The 24,200-nt window shown below is 34.6% G+C and overlaps 1 protein-coding gene across 2 annotated transcripts; it reads right to left on the reverse strand.

The window, feature by feature from the left end:
* Positions 1-9,628: 9,628 nt before the first annotated feature.
* Positions 9,629-21,120, reverse strand: LOC144452312 (uncharacterized). Of its 2 annotated transcripts, none has more exons than XM_078143382.1 (3): positions 20,924-21,120; positions 17,089-17,147; positions 9,629-10,428 (listed from the first exon to the last, which is right to left on the reverse strand). In XM_078143382.1, exon 3 carries the CDS (start codon positions 10,376-10,378, stop codon positions 9,995-9,997), a length of 384 nt encoding a protein of 127 aa, XP_077999508.1. In that variant the 5' UTR covers positions 10,379-10,428; positions 17,089-17,147; positions 20,924-21,120; the 3' UTR covers positions 9,629-9,994. The 2 variants fall into 2 exon arrangements, with proteins under 2 accessions (XP_077999508.1, XP_077999509.1); XM_078143383.1 differs by lacking the exon at positions 20,924-21,120 and adding an exon at positions 17,571-17,622.
* Between the last annotated feature and the right edge of the window lie 3,080 nt (positions 21,121-24,200).

Raw genomic sequence — 24,200 nt, forward strand, 5'->3', positions numbered from 1 at the left:
AAAATGAAGGGCGCCACCAAGAGAACAAACAGAACAACTTGGAACTCCATGACTTACAAGAGACTGCTAGAAATATCACAGACTTGTATTTTCAAATCTGAAAAGGGCCAAAAAAGACAACATTACGGAAGGTAGGGACAACACAGGTGATTTTATAAAGTGCTTAGGAAGAAAAATGCACATTTGTATGAAATGACGTTTGTGTAGTTGAGGACAATTAGCACTGACCATAGAATCACTTTGAACAAATATTCTTTCACTTTATGTCATGTCAAATACATACCCATTGTACAGATCATAGTTGCAATCAAAAGATAAGATGAAAAGAGTAAACTTGTGATAGGGGACAACGTTTTATACACCCAGATATACGTAGCCAATTAACTTCCTCTATTTTTGCGAAGATTACATAATATCGCATTTGAAACATCGATTCCTAAAATACTCACAGTATCACTTTGAACTATGTTTGATTTTGTATCTCTTTTTCCTGACTATGTCCATGCTTGGATCACAAGCTTAAGCTGTATATATATATATATATATATATATATATATATATATATATATATATATATATATATATATATATATATATATATATATATATATATATATATATATATATATATATACATATATATATATATATATATTTATATATATATATATATATATATATATATATTTGTGATATTGTTGTTATTTTGTGATGGAAAATGTAGATTGTTTCAAATTCAACCTGAAGAAGACAACACTTTCCGTTATTTTATATTTGGCACACATATTAAATATAATGACAGTAAGATCGCACTGAAGTAATACTTTTGAAGTGTAATGTTTGGATTTTGAAAACGCCTTTAAGGTATAAAAGTGTATGGCATCGCGGAGAGTACTCACGCTAGAAACAACATAACAGAGAATTAGATTTACTGAACACAAGTTTAGATGCAGTGTCCTTTTAAAGTATATTAAAAGTCGTATATTGTACATGCAAATACGTTTTAGTTTTTACCTTCAGGTGTATCCTGATTATTGCTAGAGTGTTCCTTCCTTTCCTTGTTCTTCCTCCTGACAAAGTGACAGAGTTTTTCTTGATTTGTCAGTCTTTATCGTAAAAACTTCCCATTGGGAGCTTTCAATAATTAAAGACCAATTTTCCGTTACATGGTACAGTGTAATTACAACTGGTTGACCTGTAGGTCATGCACCAACGATTAACGAACCATTAACACTTCTAACTAATACATAAATTCCTTCATTGCGAGAGTTGTGTCGTCAAAATGTATTTTTTTTAGAACTTGAATCATTAACTCTGTACCGCGACTTCACCATTTGAATGAAAACGTAGGTTGTGATTTTATCATTACATTGACTTCGCGCTGTAAAACTAAATGTCCTTTCTTTGCAGTCTTCGGTTAACATTACAATGATGAAACCCTGTCAACTATTGAAATGACTAGAATTGGGTGTTTCAACTAATCAGAATAAATTAACATTTGTCAGACTCTATTTTTTAGAACGGAGGACATAAACGAATTATAAGAGTGAAATATGTTCCATTGGTGATTGAGATTAAAGTGGCCATATGGATGAGGATTGGGTATTTATTTTAGATTTATAAAACAATTTATCATGGCTTCCTAATGGAAAACTCAATGTGAAACAATATTACGCCAAGTCCTTGTTTGTAACTCATTAAATTGCAAACGAACAATAAATAGGTAAAATGTTTGTTATTGTACGCACAAAAATAAACTTTTCTACACATTCGTTAGCTTTTTGGCAATGTATTGAGTTACATTCACAGACTTGGTCTATGTTGTTTCACATTGATTTTGCAAGTAGGATGCCATGATATAATTTGTTTTATAAATTAAAAATCCAAAATAAATACCCAATCCTCATCCATGTGGCCACTTTAAATATAACATAACATTTCCAGGCGCATTTAGGATATTATTTACTAAGGATTGTACAGCCTAACAAGTCTTCAGGATTTCATTAGCAGAAATGTCACCATAGAAATTCTCAAGAGTAGAAATTATATCATATGACTGCATCTTTTTAAGACTATGTGAAAAAAAGTGTGTTGAAAGTTTGATAAAATTGAAATGACATTTCGGTGATCTGAATGCGTATAAAACAATGTATATAATAATAAACAGCTTTTTGTATCCAATATTCGAAAATTTTGAGCACAACTTGGCCTGAGTGTATTTATATGTTTTTTAATTTCTAAGCGGCTCTTTTTGTTTGACATAGTAGTAAAAAACACACAATAGACATTTGAGGGAATAGCCGCGTGTCGTTATATTTACATTTCACATTTACAGCGATGTTGAATCCATTCTATGGTAAATATTTTAAGAAGGAAAGTCTTCCCCCGACGACGTTGACACCGCCAAGTCTGCATCACTTCAAGTACATCTTACAGAACTGATTCAGGAGTGCAGCACGTACATGTATGCCAAGTGTCCCTTGGGAAGGATTTGGAATTCATGACAGCTTTCAGACCTTACCAAAGGATACCTCAGCCTACAAATCATGAATCAAAATTTTTCTCATATCTATTTTCATAAATAGTTCAAAATCCTGATATTGTATAAACATTCATTTCAAACAGACAAAGGATTATTAGTTTATATTCTTTTCTATCACTGTTGAGGATCACAATTCTCGGTCCTTATCTGGCTTACTCTAATTCTGACCCAACTCTACCTGTAACCCTAACCAAACATACATCACATTACACTATCAGAAACGACTTCCCCCCCCCCCTCTACCAAGAGTACCTTGTTTTCTCATGGTTGTCTGACAAACACCAGTTTTTAACAAAGTAAAATTAGCCTACACGCACCAATATACATATAATGAACCCTCATATCTAGATGCATCATTACAAGTCACTTACTACCGTAACGTTAGGTACTTTCTGTACGGCCTTGACAGAATGTATTTAGCTGAGAAGCGTTTGGCGCGTTTCTAGATCTGTATACAGGAAGAAAACTCAATGATATGAAACAATCGTGGATGTTTTGATCTAAGGTTTTGCCTACTCTGGCGAGTACCGAATCGAAAAAGTAAGAAAACTTTCCCTTGTATATAATTGTTTGTTTTAATACGATCATGACGTTCTGTTGCATAGAGGAAGGTAATGGGTTGCAAGTCATACTGAGTACACTCAGTAGCGCATACTTCCGTCAACGCTTGTCAATTCTCATAATAAGCCCGTTATACGAAAGAAGGGCGCCCCGAGGGTGTCAGTTTTGTGGTTGATACTAGTAATGGCATTATCAATCTTTACTAAAATCCAGATGGGACTGGACTGCCATCAAAATCTAGTCAAACCTTTTCTTATATACAATTTTTCCACAAAGTTTCAATTTTTAGATATCTCGCTAACATACAGACAGGCAGGCAGGCGCACACACACACACACACACACACACACACACACACACACACACACACACACACACACACAAATAAACAGACAAGCAAAAAAGGCAGAAAACATCAATCAGTGCCACCCACTTTGGTAGAGTTAATGCATGCATTTTGTTCCTTCATGCAAACGACTTTAATATCTTTTAACCACAGCAATGAACATAACAGATTAACATAATTAACAGTTACAACAAAGGACACTAAACTGTGCAGAATCTTCAGTCAAAATGGATACAATTGTTGCTCGTGTCTGTCTTTTGCAGAGGGTGATTTATATACATTGTAATACAATTGCAGCTGTCTCTTGCAAAGGGTGATTTGATAAACAAGGAGAGCATGGCAGCCACCGTGTGTCCCTGTTATACTGTTGACAGACAAAACAAATGCATCACGTCATGATTGTACATAGCCCTACAAGAGACATATACAGGCAACAATTGTATTGCAATGTATATTAATCACTCCCTACAAGAGAAGGTCACAAGTAATAATTGAATCTGTTCTGACTGTCGATTCTGCACAGCTTAGTTTGTTCAGCTGTAACCGACTCTCTCCCTTGCCACGTTTATGAATAAAACAACACAGATTATTGCAAACATCTACAGGGTCGTTTTTATTCAAAACTTTTGCATCTCTTGTGTACTTGATATGCACACAATGAAAACAATCTCATAAAAAATGAGTCACAGAAAAATTAGTTACCAAATTTTGCTAAAATCATTCTGGGCCATTTTATATGAAGAGTATTCTTGATCTAATCAATGTACATGAAGTTGACATTTCGTTGATCTAATTACCATAGTTAGAGAGACGTTTTGAATCATTTTGCATTTTAAAATACCTATTTTTTGTAAATATCTTTCCATGCTTGAAAATCCCTGCCTCAGAGTGATGCTATATAAATTGTTTACTCTATGCAACAAACTTAAGGGGGTGATATATTCAGAATTACATTGTTCACACAAACGCAACTTATACAAAAACAATAAATCATGTTTTTTTACTCAATAATGAAAGGTCTACAGTCATAGATATGTGTTATCTTCGGACTTCGAATCGCTGTTTAGTGTCATTCTTTTTTATTTACATACAGAACAATCTGCACTTCGTTGCTATTTCACACTTGAATGCCATGTGGCATCGCTTCTGTGGTGGTTTGGACTCTACCGGTACGAAAAAACCATTTGATTCGCCCAAAAACTTGTCGTTTCCAAATTCGAAAATATCATCTGGTAGGCGTTCTTTGTGCTGTATTTTTTCTTCATCGTTGGCGGCGTTATTCCATCGTTGCAAAGGTGATATCGTTTGTCGGCTTGGAGGGAAGGCATGGGTTGCTTCCAATAGAAACACAACCACCAGGACAAGAATTGAGTGATTCATGATTTGAAGTGATTTTAAGAATTCTCCTCTCCAAATGTTATTTAAAATGCAGAACTGTATGGATCTGAAATGATAGAATGGGTTATTTATTAAAGTTCGACATAAACACCGCAGTGAGGATGGATGAGTCCATTGACCACAACCTAGCTTATTCTATACTGATGGATGGAACAAGAGGGAATACATACGTGTACATAAAATAAGACTTGCAAAATCATTCTATATGACATCAGTTAGACTAGTTATTAAGATGTGTGTCTCTGGATGTGTGTCGCTGTATGTGTGTCTCTGTATGTGTATGTGTATGTGTATGCGTGTGTGTGTATGCATGTATGTATGTATGTATGTATGTATGTATGTATGCATGTATGTATGTATGTATGTATGTATGTATGTGTGTTTGAATACACGTGTGTATCTTTAGATATGCGTGTCTGTGCGTAAATGGCTTCATATTTAAGTCCTACAGGACTTCCATTGAAAAATATTCCAATAATATATTGCATGCAAGTATGGGAAATTTAGCTGTTTTCACAACCTTGAAACTAGACGTTTTGTGTACATCTTACGAGTAGAAACACGATCAAAAAATACCCGCACACATCTCTTATCTTAAACCGTACTTGAAAATTTGACACATACAATGAAAATCACAAGACGTGCAATCCCCCTGGCCTGCAATAAAAATTTGATTGAAGACAAAAATTTTACTAAAATTTCTAGATTTTACTAACACTGCTACAGATTGTCGTCTGCTCGGTAGATATTTTTGTTGGTAAGATTTTCGGTGAGCAAGACGAACAAATGTAGTGATGTAGATCAGATGTTTTCGAACGAGACTATAGGTAGTCGTGTCAGTAAGAGTTTTGTTGATGTACACGACAAAATGTAGCAATGCTGGAAAAGTTTATTCGATGCAGACGACGTTTTGTATAGGGTCACGGGATTTTAATTGTAAATTTTTCTCCGACTCCTTCTTACAGTATATATATATATATATATATATATATATATATATATATATATATATATATATATATATATATATATATATATATATATATATATATATATATATATATATATATATAATATCCCTTCGACATAAGAGTGATATGACCTATCATGAGTAACATGAACCACTAATACCAGTAGTTCAATAACTGTCAGAGTGATGGAAAGTAATCCAGAAAATAGGAAAAACATGGAATGTGTTTATTTTGATCCATTAGTGTAATGAATGGTATATGTGTCATTTGCAGATTTGAATTAATAAATAACAATGCAATTTTACTTCTGTGTATTCAGTATTGACTTTATATTCATATCAGTACACTTTGATTTATGGCCAATAAGGCATGCGAAAAAAAAGTTTTGTATATAGCAGGGTGAACACTTTGGGGTTTTTACTGAAAGAAAAGTCTTGAGGTGTTTATTGCTTATAATTAATATGATATTATTAAAGACCTGATATTATTATCTCCATTGTTCGTTTTCAATGAATACACATTATTTTGCAGCGAGAACCAATGAGACAGTATATGATCTTTTTGCATTTAATTCGCTTGCTTTTGTCGAGCAAATTGAATTCTTCTTTATCCCTTGCAAATTGATTATCTTCAGGAGCGCGAAATCCGCGTCTGACGTCTACTTTCGCTGCATCTGGTGTGAGATATGGGTCGAGTAGGGTATCTTTACTGCGCTGACTTGGAAATGATTCTGCTTTGTATGGGAGAAATACTGCCACCAGGAGGCAAGCGGTGAGAAGTATTTCCAACATCCTTCGATCCATATTGATCGTAGTTTAAGGAATGTTTCGCTTGATTGTCAGGTTTTTATTTATCTGTAAGAAAATAGTGATATTGGAGATCAGAATTATTGGAAGAAAAAAATAAATATTGCGTTTAAACATATATTTACAATATATCACATGCTGAAGCTGCGTTCTGATTGGTTCAAACTAATGTACTTTCACTGCAGATTTTAAAGAATGACGTCACGAGAAATCAAACGTGTCAAGTTAAAAGTGTCATTTTATAGAGACAATTTGTAACAAGGTCTGAACCGAACAAAAAGTAAATTCTTTTCTCTCACTCTGACAAAATTAGATCGTCATCCTTCCTGAAAGTGCTACAGTTATCCGATACACACACACACACACGCTGCAACAAGCTAGTAACTAAGGATGTTTGTTTCTGGGCAGAAATTAGGAAAAGCTTTTTTGATCAAATAAAGTCTGACGTCATACAAATTAGAAGTAATATCATAACTAGGCAAAGCCCATAAGCTCGTGCACGGTAGATTCATTTGTGACCAATGATGATATTGTAGAGAGCGCCCTCTGCGTGGAGAATGCGCATAGTATATACAACGCGCATGCGTAGTCATTGAGCCGCAATGCATCCTTAGGTAAAACCACCCAAAAAACCTTGCATAGTATGTAGGATGCGCATTCGTACTAGTCATTGAGCCGCTACGCGAGCTATTAAACATGGTGCTTAGAACCAGGGATTGATTGGAGCTTACATAGTGATAGCAACATGACCCAGTTACATTCACACGTGCTTGAAAAGTGCTATTGTAATCATTGTCGTCTTTGAAATCTGCCGAGACAAGCCTCAACATGTGATATATATTTATGCACTACTTTGATGTAATCATACACATATATAAACATACATACAGACGGACAGACAGACAGACAGACAGACAGACAGACAGACAGACAGACAGACAGACAGACAGACAGACAGACAGTTGGACAGACGGACAGACAGACAGACAACATACAAACAGACAGACAGACAGACAGACAGACAGACAGACAGACAGACAGACAGACAGACAGACAGACAGACAGACAACATACAAACATATATACAACTATATATAATTATTGTGTGCGTATATGTGTAGATATATATAAAGGTATATTCATTTGATGTGCATACTTGCTTAACTTCATATACAGATACAAAGTTCAATACACAAATAGACACGTACGGACACGGACAAATACACACACACACACTTATATATATATATATATATATATATATATATATATATATATATATATATATATATATATATATATATATATATATATATATATATATATATATATATATATATATATATATATATATACACACACAACGGCTTATTCCACTTTATTTTTATTTTTGTTCGGGTTCTAGTAGAGATGCGCCAATCTTTCTTATTTACATGTTGTTCTTCTTGTTACATTTTCTGTAATTCCTAAAACATAGGATTGGAAAAATCAAGAAAAAGGGAAAATAGAAAAAGATACGCAGAGGAAAATTGCAAAAAGAAGAGAGAGCAAGAAGAAAGTCAAAGTGCATGTGATATCTCGTGCAACAAACAAGAAACGTTGTTACTATAAGAAAATATTCATACGGGGGATAAAACCAGCTCCAGTGAAATATAAAGTCAACATTCACCACCAAAACAGTTTAAAAAGTACGAGGCATCGCATAAGCACGCTCTTTGAACAGTCAAAAATGACCGAAGACTAAGAGCGCCGGACTTTACTCATAAAGATATCCCTCCATACAAGCACCCAAAAAAACACAGGCAGAGTATACAAAATAGTAATGAGAAACCCCGCTACAGGGTCAATGCTCTTTCAAGACAAGAATCAAAACAAGGACGTGTAAAATCAGACTCCTATTGCTATCTGCAGGAGGTATTCATCTATACTATCTAAATATTGATATCCTATGAGAAACTTATAGTTAATCAAAGAAGACCATGTAACTATCTGCACCATTATCAGCCCCAAATGTGTGACGTCATCAATATTATAAATACTTATATAAGAAGTAACAGTTTGTGATAACCACCAGTACTACTATCACCTCCACAACCACCACCACCACTACCACAAAAATCAAACTTTTTACAGTCATACATACTTTTGCGTAGATTCAACTGTTTGTCTTCTGACATGTGTAGCAATGCTCCTGGAGATGACGCAAGGGCGGCCTGCATGCGTATGAAGTTGTGGGAAAACACTCACCCTCTTTTCACAAAGAGTAATCGGAACTGACTCGCAATCATTAGTATTGAAGGAAAGGTCCAGCCAGCCATCATTATAACTTCCAATAGTTAATTTTAAAATTGCTGAACCTTTCTTTTGAAAAATTGTAATTATCACACAGCATGTAATTTCAAGCACGACGTTCAATTTTGTCCATCTAGGGTAAATGTTACAAGGTGATGTGATATACATGTCCAATTAATGAAAGATACCCCCCCCCCCCATGGGACTACTAATAGCTGATAAAAACAATCTCTTCATACTGGGTTTGAGGATACTCTTGATGGTACACCTACGGTGTTATTGACACTATTTTTGACCTGCAGATTTATAATTTCAATTAAGTATACATTATATCCTTTGCAGGAGATAAATATACAATGAACACTGAAAGGAGTTTGAGTATTTTTGTTGTTTACATGCAGTACACAAAGGTTGTAAGTTTGCTTGTCTGTCTGTCTGTCTGTCTGTCTGTCTGTCTGTATGTATGTATGTATGTGTATGTATGTATGTATGTATGTATGTATGTATGTATGTATGTATGTATGTATGTATGTATGTATCTGTGTGTGTGTGTGTGTGTGTGCATATGTATCTACGTATGTATCTATGTAAACTCACCAAAATGCCTTTTGTATCAGCTTCATTATTTGTATTACACATTGTTAACAAAACAGAGCGCTATGGTGCCATTTTTGTTTAGATGTACTCAAGATTGTTTAGTGCCAACAACCTCTCTGATCTTTATTGATTTACACAGTATTTTAAGTATACATATCGACAGAATCGAAAGCAGGTCCTTGCCGTCATCTTCTAGCCTACAAAAGGTATCTCGACCTAAAATGTAACGATGAAATGTTCAGCAATATCGAATAGCTCTGTACCTATAGTGCACAAACTATCTTTGTAAATACATATAATTACACTAAAACGGTGTTGTTTTTCAATACTATATTCTTCAAAAAGTACATTCATTGAAACGTTCTATGTTTCTCTTTTAAAAACGCCAATGATCGACGAAAAGAATTTTGTTCAGCGAAATGATAATCTTTCGTTCTCAAGAGTTTTGTGTTTAGTGAGGAGTAATTTAGTCTTAACTGACTATCCACAGCACTGACACGCCTTCCTGCAAGCTGCAGCAAAATCGCACTTTAGAAACATTTTACTGCAGCAAAGACAGCGTGCTCGTTTTCTCTGTACGCCCATGTTCCCAGGCATTATTACGTATTTGCCGAGATTATCAGCTGGGTAGTTCTCAACAGAAAATGGAACATCGTTGTCTTTAACATTGTCGTCCAGATCAAGCATACCCGGGGTACGTTTGTCTCCTTCGTCATTATCGGACACTTTATTCAATCCTTCTACTGGCATTAGCATAATTTTTGATGATGATGACCTATCAGCAAAGGCCACAGTTGTTCCCACTATAAACAATATCAACATCATACTAATATTTACAGTCATAAGTATTGATATCCTCGCCATGTTTCTTCTTTCTTCTTTTCAGCAAGCAAATAACTAACCAGTCGTTTTATCTGAAAGAAGAAAAAATGTTTTGTATGCCATTTTGAAACATGTTTACGTGGTAAATTCAAAAAGAAACATAATATTTGCAATACTCAAATGATTTGCTAAAGGGGAACGCAACTCAAGAAAATAGAAACATTTGTCTAAACTTTGGGTGCTGGACAGTCATTTCATAATTTTACATCATTTACGTTTACGTGCGATAGCGAATTGAATCTTTTTCCTCTTTTATTTTTAGCATAGATTCTTTCAGTGGATATACATTGTCACACGAGAGTCAGCGTGCTTGTATATGCATGAGCAGAACAAAAATATGCATCACTCGTGACAGAAAAAGATGATTATGAATATTTATGTTCACCTTTTGCATATGCATGATTACTAACTCCCATGATGCAACGCGTGTCCATGGTAAGGACTACACAGAAGAATGAAAGGAACAATTCGGTTTTACTCGCAAATCGCACATTATGTATGAGATTTAATATCATGAAATAACTCCAGAACCATATGTTTCCAAAATGCATTTATTTCCAGGCGTGTTGGCGTTCCCTTTAACATTAATAATACATTATATCATAATCAAGCGTTCATATATTGCTCTAATTTGAATATCTCGGCCATGCAGGTAAAATGAGAGATCAAAAAGACTATAGGTTGGGAAGTTATGTTTTGACGTAATATTGATACAATTTTAATCACTTGTCTACTTTATCTCGCATTCATGTTTCCTTGCATGTCATGATAAAAAGGTATTTAGATTTTGCTCTACTAGAAATTTCTTTCAAAAATGATCGATCCATATTAATCCAGGTCGTTACCAAGAAAATGTGGTTGCATGCTCGAAAGACACAGAATATAAAATATTGTTGATAAAAGGACGAATGAGACATAGAAAATACAAGTCAAGCAGAACAAGTTTGTAAAAAAGGATAACATTTGGAGTTTAAAAAGAAGACATGCAGAGAAAAACGTGATGAGGCAGAAGAGAAAAAGAGGACAAAATTCTCATCGGGGGATACACGCAAAATTGTTCTCTGTTGCTGAATTATGTTTCACTAATTTAATCCCATCGTACAACCGTTATTAGTGCAATAATACGTTCAAACAACTGCCGTCGCTTGCGTCTTATACCAAGTGAAAGTATCCGTACAGTGTACACAATGAATATTATTTATCCTATACGCTCTCTCTCTCTCTCTCTCTCTCTCTCTCTCTCTCTCTCTCTCTCTCTCTCTCTCTCTCTCTCTCTCTCTCTCTCTCTCTCTCTCTCTCTCTCTCTCTCTCTCCTCCACTTCATCTTCACCATCACAATCATCATCTGGTTAACATTTCTTTACTATTGCCCTTAAGACACTGACTATCGATTCTCTAACTGTTACGTCATCAATCTACAAACTAACGTGTTTTAAGCTGTAATGTCGTTATCTTTAAATCATAAACAATTTTTTGTAATTTCTTGAGGTTATAATTGCTATGTTACAAGAAAGATTCTTTCCATTACATTTTATGAGAAGTAATCAAGACGTGAAAAGTTTCTTCGAAATGAAACGAATAGAAACACGTTTCCACAAAACAAGTGACATTGCTTGTATTCATCAACTTATACACTCAAGATTCCAGATATAAATTTTGGGCGAATTAGTCAGTAATATGCACAGGAATGTAGGCGTTTACAAAGTCACTAAAATCTGTTAAAAGATGGCTGATAGCTCAAAGTTTATGCGCTACACTGACTCAGAGTTTAAATTTGGATGACCGAAATTCTACCGACATTACAGCTTTCAACTTTTAAAAATAAAGAAACAAAACTTACGTTTAAATATAATAAACCATAAATATGTTTCTGGAAAACAAAAGTAGGGCAAGTCTTGTGTCCTGATGTTTACATAACCAACGTCCATCCTAGCTACCAAAGCCAGCAAGATGTGTAGGGATAACACGGATATGTAGTTCTTCGGTAACGGTGCGTTGCAGTCAGCGCAGTATAGATGTTCACTTCTTGTTACGTTCCCCCAGGATACTTTGAAGGACATGTGCTAATTAACCCCGTATAACAATTTAATCAAAGAAATAGCCTTTTTTAAGTATTTTGATAATTCTACTAGTACTGCAGGCTTCAATGTAGAGGGTTGAACTCGGATTTACTTTGCACTCCTCAGGATCTCGTTTGAACTCATTCAACATTGATGTTATAAAACTTATTCGCCCCAATTCAGAGAATATGATTTTTCGATATTCTCGGTAGAACTTAGGAAACAGATCACAGTCAGCTTGTCTTGGGAGAATAGAAATGAGGTCATTGCAATTGTAATTCAATGGGCAAGACTACGGTTTGTCTTTATCAATTTACCAATGAATAATGAAGACAACGTATTATCATAAACCCATTCTCAGAATAAGTGGCAGCAATTAATAGCAGTATTATGCATTATATTTGATAGAAAAGCTTATATCTTAGCTTATTCTTGAAATGAACTAATTAACTGCATTATATTGAACCTGCACTAGCTGCAACTGTGACATTTTATTCATCACGTAACCAAAGATGTATTCACTAAAAAAATACAGTAACTTACTCGTAATATCGTACACCGTGAAAAAGTATCGCATCACGTGTGGACCAATGTAGTTTTGTAGTTGTATACGCGATAAATCAAATCAAATTGATTTTGGGTCCGCACCCAAAATCAGCGCCCTCGACCGATCATGATTTCAACCTGTTTCTGTACTACTTATGGGTATATTATAACCATATTAACATCTATAAACTAAATCGTGATTACAGTAAGTCTTGATGTAAGCAGACACTTCTGGAGTTCTGACTAAATAGGAGAGCCATCAAACATACCCGTGTTTGCAAATATAATTGTTCCCCTCTTTCAAAGAAGAAGGGATAATTCCCTCACAATTTCAATATGTTGGAAAACATATATGATTTGCCAGGCCGATAGCAAGAAGGTAACTTTTGAATGGCTAATTGTGTATTTAAGGTTTTGGTGAACGACCAGCATCTCTTTGTCATTCTTCGTCTATTCATGGATTGATTACTACAAAACATGCGTTGAAAAGTTGCAGTTGTATTAACAGTGTCGGATAAGTTGAAACACATTTTAAGTTGTTTGTGAATTTTTTCCGATAACGTGACTGCGGGTTACAAGGATTGGACAGAGAATTTCTGATCTACGAACAGCAAAACACAATATCTCTTAATCTTATATAGGGTATTGTCAACTTCATATAAGTCGAGTTCTCTATTGAAGTATCTCGACGTGGGTTCATTCATTACATCTGTGGCTGGAAATCTCCTCAAATCTCTTATGAAGTTTTATTCACGAGCAAAATGAAGTGATAGAAACTGCCAGCAGACATATGCTATGCTTCCGACGTGTACTGTCACTGATAATATACATAAGCCGGTGATTTCAATATGCGATTACAGCAAAAATAAGTAAGAATTATTTTTTCTCAGGGGAGGATTTTACTTAGGTTGTACTCTTCCTTCTTGAATTCTATGTAGTTTTTTTTTATCAAAGGAGTGTTAATTTAAGATCTTCCCAACAGCTCATCAACACTTGTGACGTAGCTATGTAAGTTAGGTCTTTCATGCAATAATACATGCGTCCGATAGTGTGACAAGATATATATGTAACAGAAAAATCTTACATTAAGAATTGCAATGCCATGGTGGGTCCTCTTTTTTCCAAAACGCGGAAATATTTGTGTGATGGAAATAATTTGTGTAAACCTGACAAAAACTGGAGTACGGGAACATTATATGTGAACGAGTACAAACTTATTATAAAATGTCGTTCTGACAAGTTGATAGATTTTGTATATATTAACAATTGAACTTGGGATCTTTTGGATCCTTCTTTTTGCTGTATTGCCATGACTACCCCACTTGAAATGTTTGGCTACATCGATTAGGGGTCACAGGTTAAAGAATGGTGACGTCAATAGACTGTAAGACTTTCAAAATATCAATGGATGGGGAAAATGATCAAATGTACTTATGGAACCATTACTCTCGGAGCAAACTCGAATCATAATTAGAAAGCACACGTCATGAAGATCAAGGGGAAGATAGATAGTGAAAAATCGTGAAGTTCCACACACCTTTCATAGCCAATAAAATGGTCTTAATGGAATAAGAAAGTGCAGATGGACATTAGAACATCAGAAGGGGAGAATTAATTGCGTCTACGTAGCGGGATTGACAACAACACAAATGGGGACATGAAACCATAATGTATATTCATTCTATCAAGTTTATTAGTTCATCCGTACTTTTAGTACATCGTCGTAAACCCCACTCTCTTTAACAGCACCGTCCAAGACTTGTTATTTAGCAGTGTCGCGGTAGAAATAACAGCTCCGGTTTGCGAGAATGACTTAGTGCTGTGGACACTCTACATTTATTGTTTTCAGGATTTCAATTACAATACAGTACAGTCTATCGAATATGCCAATATTTTAAAATTGCTTTTGGTTATATTTAGAATGTGGTAATAAAGAATTTTTTTAGGAAACAATAATTTATTTAAATTGGTAACGTTGTGTGCTGTAATCTATCATTTGGGTGTGATTGAGAAATTGAGAATGAATCGTTGCCCTGACAACATTTCTTTAAATTTTATGTATGTAAATGCCTCCCATATGTCTCCGGTGTGAATCGCATTAGTATATTAGGATGTGATCAGGAATATGTATACGTTGTTGAAATGTAGCAATAAATCTAGCGTATTTAAATTTGATTCCCGCTATTAAGTCAATTAGTTAGTGTTTACTGTGAAGTCAGAATGCAAAGTGTGATGCAATTGAGATCATTAAATTTATTTTCAAGCTAGTTTCAACATTTTGGTTTTATGTCAGTAAAAATGGCCTTGACTTTTTCTAGTATTTGACAACTGGTAATATTATATATATAATCTTGGCACACAATAGCAAGTCATAAACAATTAAGCGTTGATTTTACGTGTTTTTGTCCTTGGAAATACAAGGCCTTTACATTGCCATGGCAATAAAGCGAAACAACGTTGAAGGAATTGCGGATACGTTTTGAGATAACTGGACGGATTTGTGGTAATCATTACCCCAAGTCTCAGCTTTCAGCACACACTTTACTATCATGAAAAAGTTCACACTAGTCTTGCATAGAAATCGCAACTTGCTCAAACATAGTGTGTGCATTGAATATTGAGTACAGAGTCGTGTACGTAAAGAGATAAACTAATGCACTCGTTTAAGTTTTACTTCTACTTCGACTTGATGAATGGCATTTAACGGTTCAACTGTTACATGGGTTTATATACTCATATTGCCCTTAATAGTTTTATGTGGAACTTCACTTTTAACGGGTTTGTGTAGACTGTGTGGTGCCATCGATGCATGACATGTAATGGCATTTATATCATTTCACTCGGTATATTTCATATTTCGGTTAATCGCAATCCAAAATCTCCTACGGTCACGATTTTTTATTTTTTTGCGATACAAAGATTTATTTAGCAGACATCAAATGTTTCAGGGAATAAAGCGTCCCTCGCGAAAAGCCCCCTTGTCTTTATGTTATCCTCGGAATCGTAAATGAATTTTTTTATAAAATAATTTTTTTAAGTTTAGGTGATAAGTGCATGAAATTTCATTATCGGGCATTTACAGAGAAATGTACTGCTGTGTAGAAGACAACATTTAAAATGTACAAGTTTAAGGTATAACAGACTCGTTGAATAATAAGACAAAAAAACTTTGAACTCTGATCTAATGTGTTACAGTAGTATTTACTAAATACATGTAATGTTTATACGCTCATTTCAATGTCTTCCAATATCGAATTCTGAAACCAAGAAGGTAAAAGAGCTAATACAGCAATATTTGAGTTGCTGCAGTGTGTGAGAGTTTGGGCAGGATTCAAGTAAATATTTTTTTCAAATCCTTCAGCATGGCTAAGTTAAGTATACTGTAAGCAAAATATGTACCATGCAATTGTGTAAATACACAGGGATCATATTTGCTTGAGTTCGCTTTAATTTTGGTTGGTTATAACACCGAACTGATGACCGTGTACCACGTACGCAACAAGCACACATAGGCCTTTGTGTTTTTATCAGTATAAGCTTTAATATGGTCTTAACTATTAGCATACAAATGTATATGACAAATGGCTAACGACATCATATACATCCATATATCTCACTGGGACTGTAGTTTGATCAACATATCTCTTGTTTCATAGTATGCGTGATTTAATGTGAACGATGAGAATAGACAACATAGTTTGATAAAGTGTGCCAGGAAGAAAGATCAGAAAGCAGCATAAGTAACAGAATTATACAAATAATAGGGAAGCGAGAGTCGGAAGGAAACAACAAAACGAAAATAGAGATGGTTTGTAAAACCGAAGACATCTGAAATAAGAAGTTAAATATGATCGTGTGTTGCAACAAACCATTTACAAATAAGACAAGTCATTGGTACCTGTTCAAATATAGAAATCACTAAACTACATTTTCATTCCATGCAATCAGATTTTTCAGCTTAAGTGTGAGAGACATTATTTTGAACACAAGAATAATTAAAAAAGAGAATTTTAGTTCTGTAATATAAGACATATTAATGTAAAGAATATAAATACGGGGAATAGATGACAAAAATAGTGTACTTACATCTGTTGTGGCACTGTCTCTGTTTTTGCTCAAAGTTTAAGTTGCATAATAGCTCTAGCCTAGAATTGAAATAAGATAGAACGTCACTAGTCCTGTAGACAGAGTATGAGTCACTTAAGCTGAAGATAACTCGAAGACGTACACAGTGATTCGTTGAAACTCTAGTCACAAAAGTGCCGTTTAGGAGAAAAACAGCGATGTTTTGTCGTCGTCATTTACAACAGATGTAATTAATTCAAATGGCGCTTGCATTTGAAATGCTAATCAGTAGTTGACGAACTTGTTCGTATGTCGCTTAGGGAATTGTGGTTCACAGACTCCGTCGCTGTTTTTATCCTGCCTAAGGTTTTATCATATTTCTACCCAAGTAAGTATTAAAGGTTTAGACATTGTTTCGCGCAAACCATTGATATGTGTTGTCCTGCTCAGGGCGCACGTTAAAAAATACTAAAAACCACAATATCGACACTAGTGAAACTCACCAAAGATTCCTTTCAGTAGAATCTGTACGTCGAGATGGACTGATAGAAAAACCTTCCAGGACTGTTATAATGAATATATCTCATTTGAAGCTTTGAATTAAATATTAAAATTTCATGGTTCACTTTCAATATGTATACGTGTGAATGTTGGGTATTGGTCAGCTTTCCAGCAGAATAATGTGAAAATTATTCAAACCTACTACATTTTATCGACACCACAACTGTGGCTGATCGCCCGTGTTTGTAAAGACAAAATAACGATAATGATTAATCACTCTTAACATAAGAAGAAGACAAGTTTTATTTCTTTAGCATTTCTACGGTTCATTTCGTTAACTATCATCTTAGCAATCAATCATTGCGTTTTTGTCGATGTGATGACTCTGTCATATCGGATGAATAATGGGACTGTTTATTCGATTGCGGGTCGGTTGTAAGTATATTGTATACGTAGAGATAACAATATTATTAGTACTGATTGTTTCATACTTGTCGGAAATTTAGTCCTGTTCTTAATTGTTGGACGGTAAAGCTACATCTTCTGTTGCAGCCCTCAACAATTTATTCTACTGTTTATAGATGAAATGTAAACATCAACACAATGTCGTTGTTTACAACTTTCACAACAACTAAGTGACAGAAATGGTGTTATACAAACGATAACTCATATACTGCCAACTGTAACGCTTCCAATTTAAACAAACTTTGTGAAATCGAACGTTCAGTCGAAAATCCATTTAACTAACACTTTCAAAAATATAACTACATTTTGGAAAATTGGGGACTGATTATTTCTTTAGCCGTCGAAGTGATCCAAATAGTTATTTAGAAGCATTTGTGTAAATGGGAATGTTCCTTAAAGTGCACACATAATCACGTTTTACATTACAAGGATTAGGATTAGGATCAGGATAGGGACTTGAAGCTTATATAGAAGAGTTAGGATTATCATCAGGATAATATCTGGTCATTAAACTCCCGATAACCTGCATATCTTGTATCGTTGAAGTGAAATAACGACAATCATTTTCAGAACTAAATCCGTGATAACTATACTACTAGCTAGAATTGCTCACGCCCCTCGTTATAAAAGCTGGGAGGTTCAGAACTCGACTAGTTTTATCGATTGAACCACACAACATTTCACCACGATACATATACATACCATACTTAATTGCTCACAATCAATTTGGCGACAGACTACTTGTATGCTTTCCCTGAACAACTTCATCAAGTATTTTTAATTTGTCGAAACCGAATATTCTTTCCGCGTCCTTTGATGTGGTCCGTTTTACATTAAAATGTTGGGAGATTCATTTTTTCAGTACATATGTGTCGAACTCTAGAGTGTTAAGCAATAGTGTATATAACGAGCTTCAACTTATAAGAATTCCCACCGCTGCCACCAATGTCGCTCTCGAGCCCCGTGAGTGTCATATATTCACCGGGAGAACTTATCTTATTTCCTGGTTAATGCAGTAAATAGCCCCGTGTGTCCAAGTTGAAATATATGTGATACTACAGAACCAAACCATTTACGAATTCAAACTTTAAGTCTGTTTTACTTCGCATTCCATTCTTTACTGAGTAGTGTCCTTATTTCATGTAGAAATGCTTTATCAATTGTATTTCATTTTTATATTATTTTTATTTAAATTATTATTTGATTTTCAGTCTTATGATTTTACTTCTTTTTAACTTTCAGTAATTCATACACGTTCTTACTGAGAACTGAATGTCGCGACAATATAATGTAAACGAAAACTCAACTCACTGATCTTTATAAATATATGAACATCTTATGTAAAATTTAGAGTTTAATCTTCTTAAGTGCTACGTCTGAGATATACTCAGTCAAATTCGTAACACTTTACGCAAGCAAGATGTTTTCGCTTTTCTGCAGTCATACGATCTACTGAAGCTAAATTGTATAGCTTAGGGCAAGCTATGAAAAATCCATGTTCCACCTTCTTTCATTTTCAATGACCAATGCAGTTTCTTAAACATCCGTTTATCCACAATCAGCTAAAACAAAAGTTCACGAACTAAAGGGTAACACTGACGTCTAGGCTTCGGCTGAATTTCTGGGAACATTGGCGGGAAAGGTAACATGGGCTACATTAGAAAATGAACTACTGGCGAACATTAGGCAAGCACCGCAAAACAACGCAAAATACTTCACTGCGGTACTTATTAAATGTACTAAATTTCTTAGTCTTTATTTTGAAGTACAGAATCATAATTTGTCATTAATCGAGGAGATTTTGGACATTTAAAAAGCATGATTATTGGATAAAAATTAGAAGATTATCATGGATTTTGATACCTAATCATGATAAATCTGTATTCAACTAAATTAATCTCGTCTGCCAAATAATCTAACGAGGCATAATATTTCTATTAATTCAATTAGAGATATTATACATTCTCAAACCACTGCCAGATAAATTATCGTTCAATGAAAGTAGCTATAAATCATTTTGTAAATTGAAAGTAATTATTAAAAATGATGTATAGAGCAGTTTCAAAAGATTTTCGGTCAGTAAACACATATGAATTTGTGTCATCATGGTCAAACATTTTTATCCAATCAAAACGCGCAAACGAGTTTGCAAACGAAAACTACTAATATACAAAGGGTAATCCTGAATGCGAAGGCGGAATAATTATTCTTGAAAATTAGAAAATCAAGTACGATGCTTTAAATCAGTCACGACCAATACTCTTACCAAATTGCGACGTGGCTAACTGATCTTTTACCAAAACACAATGAATTATACAAAAAGGCAACTATGAATTTAAACACGAAACAACTATTATGGAAAAAACTAGGAGATAATATAACATTTGTGATTACGCAGTCTTTCTCATTTGCGATGCGGTCAGCTCGTCATTAACAAACAAAAAGTGACTTTACAAAAGAAAACAATACAAAAGACTGCAAATCCATTACAATATATTTAAAAAATTGTTTTTCAAGTTTTCATTGCATTGAAACTTTGCATTTTTCATTTTACACATTAATCGTAAAAATTGAAATGTTATTTTTATTGAGGAGGATGGATCTGTTAGATTAAATTCAGTAATTTTATACTGTAATAGTTGACGATGCAACAATCCCATCACTATATGAATTATTCATCATCAAAAAAAATCATTATATCTTAAGATTCTGCATTAAATATTGAAAATAAAAATATCTCGCGGAAACAAAGGAGACAAAAACGATATTATTATATCCATGATTCATATCACAAGGATTGTGGATGAAATCTCGATGTATTAACAAAAACGGAAAACATTTGGTTCGCTATGATATGATGAAATACAATGTTACAGTAACGTCAACGTACCTTGACTGTGTTCCGTATTGGTGAAGTAAAAGACGTGCAACATGTAAAGGAACGCTTCGATTGAAAACACTGTTACAGTAGCACTCGCGGTCTGACCCGGCTAACTCAACACTGATCACTAGTCAACTACCAAACTTTCTCTAGCTCAGTCACTTATAAAACCTTGGACGGGTTAACGCTTCTCATTAACTGGAAAACTGACGGTGTACGTTTCAATTGTTGCTACCCAAACAGTGATCTTGTGGAGATCGCTTTGGTATTAATAGGAAATCTCTGCCCCCTGGGTATTTCATCACGCTCTGCTTAAACCTTTTGGCAACAAACGTGGTTCCCATCTTGTACGACACTCGTTTCGTTGAAATTCCCAAATCACAAAAGCCATGAATATAACATGATGTAAGGAAATGACACTGCTAAAAATTCTTTAATCCTGCGATCTGAAGACCTGTGTAAACCCATCAGGAGTAGAGTGTCGACAATCCACTATCACCTGAACCCTTTATCCATCACGATGTATTATGATTTACAATCAAACATGATCATTATCTTTATCTTGAATCATGCATAAGTGTTAGGCAGGGGGATTTATAACCCTCTAAGATCAACAATCACTAGGAAGTAAAGGCTGTAATTCACCATTCACCATTCACCAGTAAATCTTGTTTAAATTCACTAATATCAAACATACAGTTTTGATATAGTTTGACTAGCCTTAGAATGCTAACAGTACGTGCAGTATATGGATTTGGAATGCAGACCAGAGACGTGTACACTTCAGTCAATATTAGTTGTCATTTTACAGCTACAGAAAATACTTGAAAAAGGGATTCATATTCAACAAAGTATCATTCCGTTCATAGCTCTGAGCAACCTCGCTATATTTTACTTCCTTAGCCATGTTGTTAGCTTGATTTGGCGACCTGACTTTGTTGTCATATCCTTCATGAAAGCAAAGACACGCTACTCAAAGCAAGACTAAACAAAACTAAAACACAAACAGATCAAAGTGATCCTAACATTGACATTTTGGCATCTTTATTAGAGAGATAGTCAGAAACACCAGTCATTTAACAACTGGGAATACCATTCAAGCAACTCAGGAAGAAACTATATCGATGGCTCAGTGCAAAACAGACGTCACACTTTTTTAAGAAACAGAGATAGAAGGAAAAACAAGTGTGAAATTACCTTTAAATTTTCTCAAGAATAATTTGACAAATTTGATTTTTACAGGAAATCAGATAGCGTTATCCGAAATATATCATACAGACTTCTTTTGAAAACGATTCGTTTTCTTTCGAAAAAGGAGTTCGTAGGCGAAAACGAAGTCGTGTAAGTGACCGAAAAACGCAACAAATTCAAAAACGTACAAACTCGACGTCAGGAATGGTGTTGCAAAGTTTAGTGAAAAGAATCGATTTTTTCCGACAGGGAGCGTACTGTACCGGTGCACGGTGAGTGCCCCGCTGAACCTATCACTGACCCATCGATCGCATGATTGTAAGCGGAAGTTAGATTCACAATTTGTATTGACACAAAATTATGTCATTCACGATTCATTTTAAAAAGATGCGTTCACCATTCACACGTTAAAATATGAACGATTCACCACTAATGCGTAAGTTATATACTCTCCCGTTGGGTGTTACTATGTGGTATTTTTATGAGTCCAAGACTCGTGGTTTCTCCGCACCCCGTACACGTAAAACTCATGTGATTAACACATACTGACAGCATGCATTGTTTTCATAACTTAAGAAGTCGAAGGGGTTCCTAATTCAATCTCCATTACTAAACTAAGCCTTGGGAGATATACACTAACTAACTAATTCTATCTGTTTACGTATTGCAACTACGATGTCTACATTCAAATGACAAAATGTAATCCTTAAACCATCGAATTAACAAAATTTCAATGTATACTTCATCCTCTCTCTCTCCAACCATAATCGAAATGTCGTCTTCAAGAGTATTTTGCGGATGAGAATTGACCGGATATCAGAGTCTTGTATATATATATAATAGTACTTAGTGACTGGAGATTTGGATTTAAATGGTTGGGAGTTCCAGTGTGATACTTGACTTGCGACCTTAGAGCAATTCATCTAATAAAAACATTCAACACAAATCAGCAGTATTTACCGAGAAAATAACTCTGTTATGTTCGCAAGAGTACATATAATTTAAAACAAACCAACAAGCAATTGTTTTAAGTATTATTTTGATGAGGAAAATTGTAAAAGTTATTTTGATACTATGTTGGAAAATAATTATGATCATGAAATATGTATCATTTTGTCATTTTCTGAGAAGAGTCTCTTTCATTATACACGACCACCAATCTTACATTATAGATTGGGTCACATCATTTTATTGAAACTTTTGTTATTCTTTATCAAACCGATAAATCATTGAAGAATATGGAAATTATGAAAGACTGTATGACTTTATTACCTGCATCTTATGATCGTTTTGACACAGTTCATAAACAATAAAAACTTCTTCGACAGAATTACCATCCAGGGACTGAGAAACGTTTATCACTCTTAGTGGGTGTCTATGGCAATCGCTTCGAAATTGGATCGTTTATGCTGAAGAATACTGTAATTTACATCATTACAAGACCTAAACTTAAGTGATACTTTTAGATACTTCCATGCATATGTTTTCCTTATCATCCTGACATTGGAGTGTAAGGAACTCATCAATATTTCCACTTTTCATTTTCCCCAAGGATTTTGAAATGAACATATTATTTATGCCAAATCGCCGACAGTAAAAATTATCATGACCAGGGGGATATCTCTTCGCTTGACCGGTAACGTTTCTTTAGGGAGTTGCCGCAGTCCGTCACGATAAGTGATATATTCAACTAACAGAAGCTATAAATTAAAGAGCCATACTTAACATATTAATGTAGACAACATATATGATATATAGGAGTACCATATCTCAATGTTTGTTACGAATGCATCACTGTACTTCTGCAATCAGCTGTTATAACATTTCGCCTCTATCATATTACAAAGTAGGCAATCTCAAATGCAAATTGAATTAATATTTTTTAGTTTTTCCTGATCACTCGAATTGAAGACTACTGTAATTTCGTGAATGATTCGATTATGTATTGTCGAGAGTGTACTTACTAGCTATATTATTCATGCAAAGTTAACAAATTGTTCAAAGCTTTAACAGTATATTAATAACCAAAGCTTCAAATGAAAATTCATCTGTGTTGGTAAACCATTCTCCCAGAGTACATCATTGTCCCAAGTTT

The sequence above is a fragment of the Glandiceps talaboti genome, chromosome 22 (genome assembly GCF_964340395.1).
Source record: "Glandiceps talaboti chromosome 22, keGlaTala1.1, whole genome shotgun sequence".
Taxonomy (NCBI): Eukaryota; Metazoa; Hemichordata; class Enteropneusta; family Spengelidae; genus Glandiceps; species Glandiceps talaboti.

Coding starts and splice junctions, on each gene's coding strand:
- LOC144452312 (XM_078143382.1), bottom strand. CDS start 10,378: ATGGCGAGGATATCAATACTTATGACTGTAAATATTAGTATGATGTTG.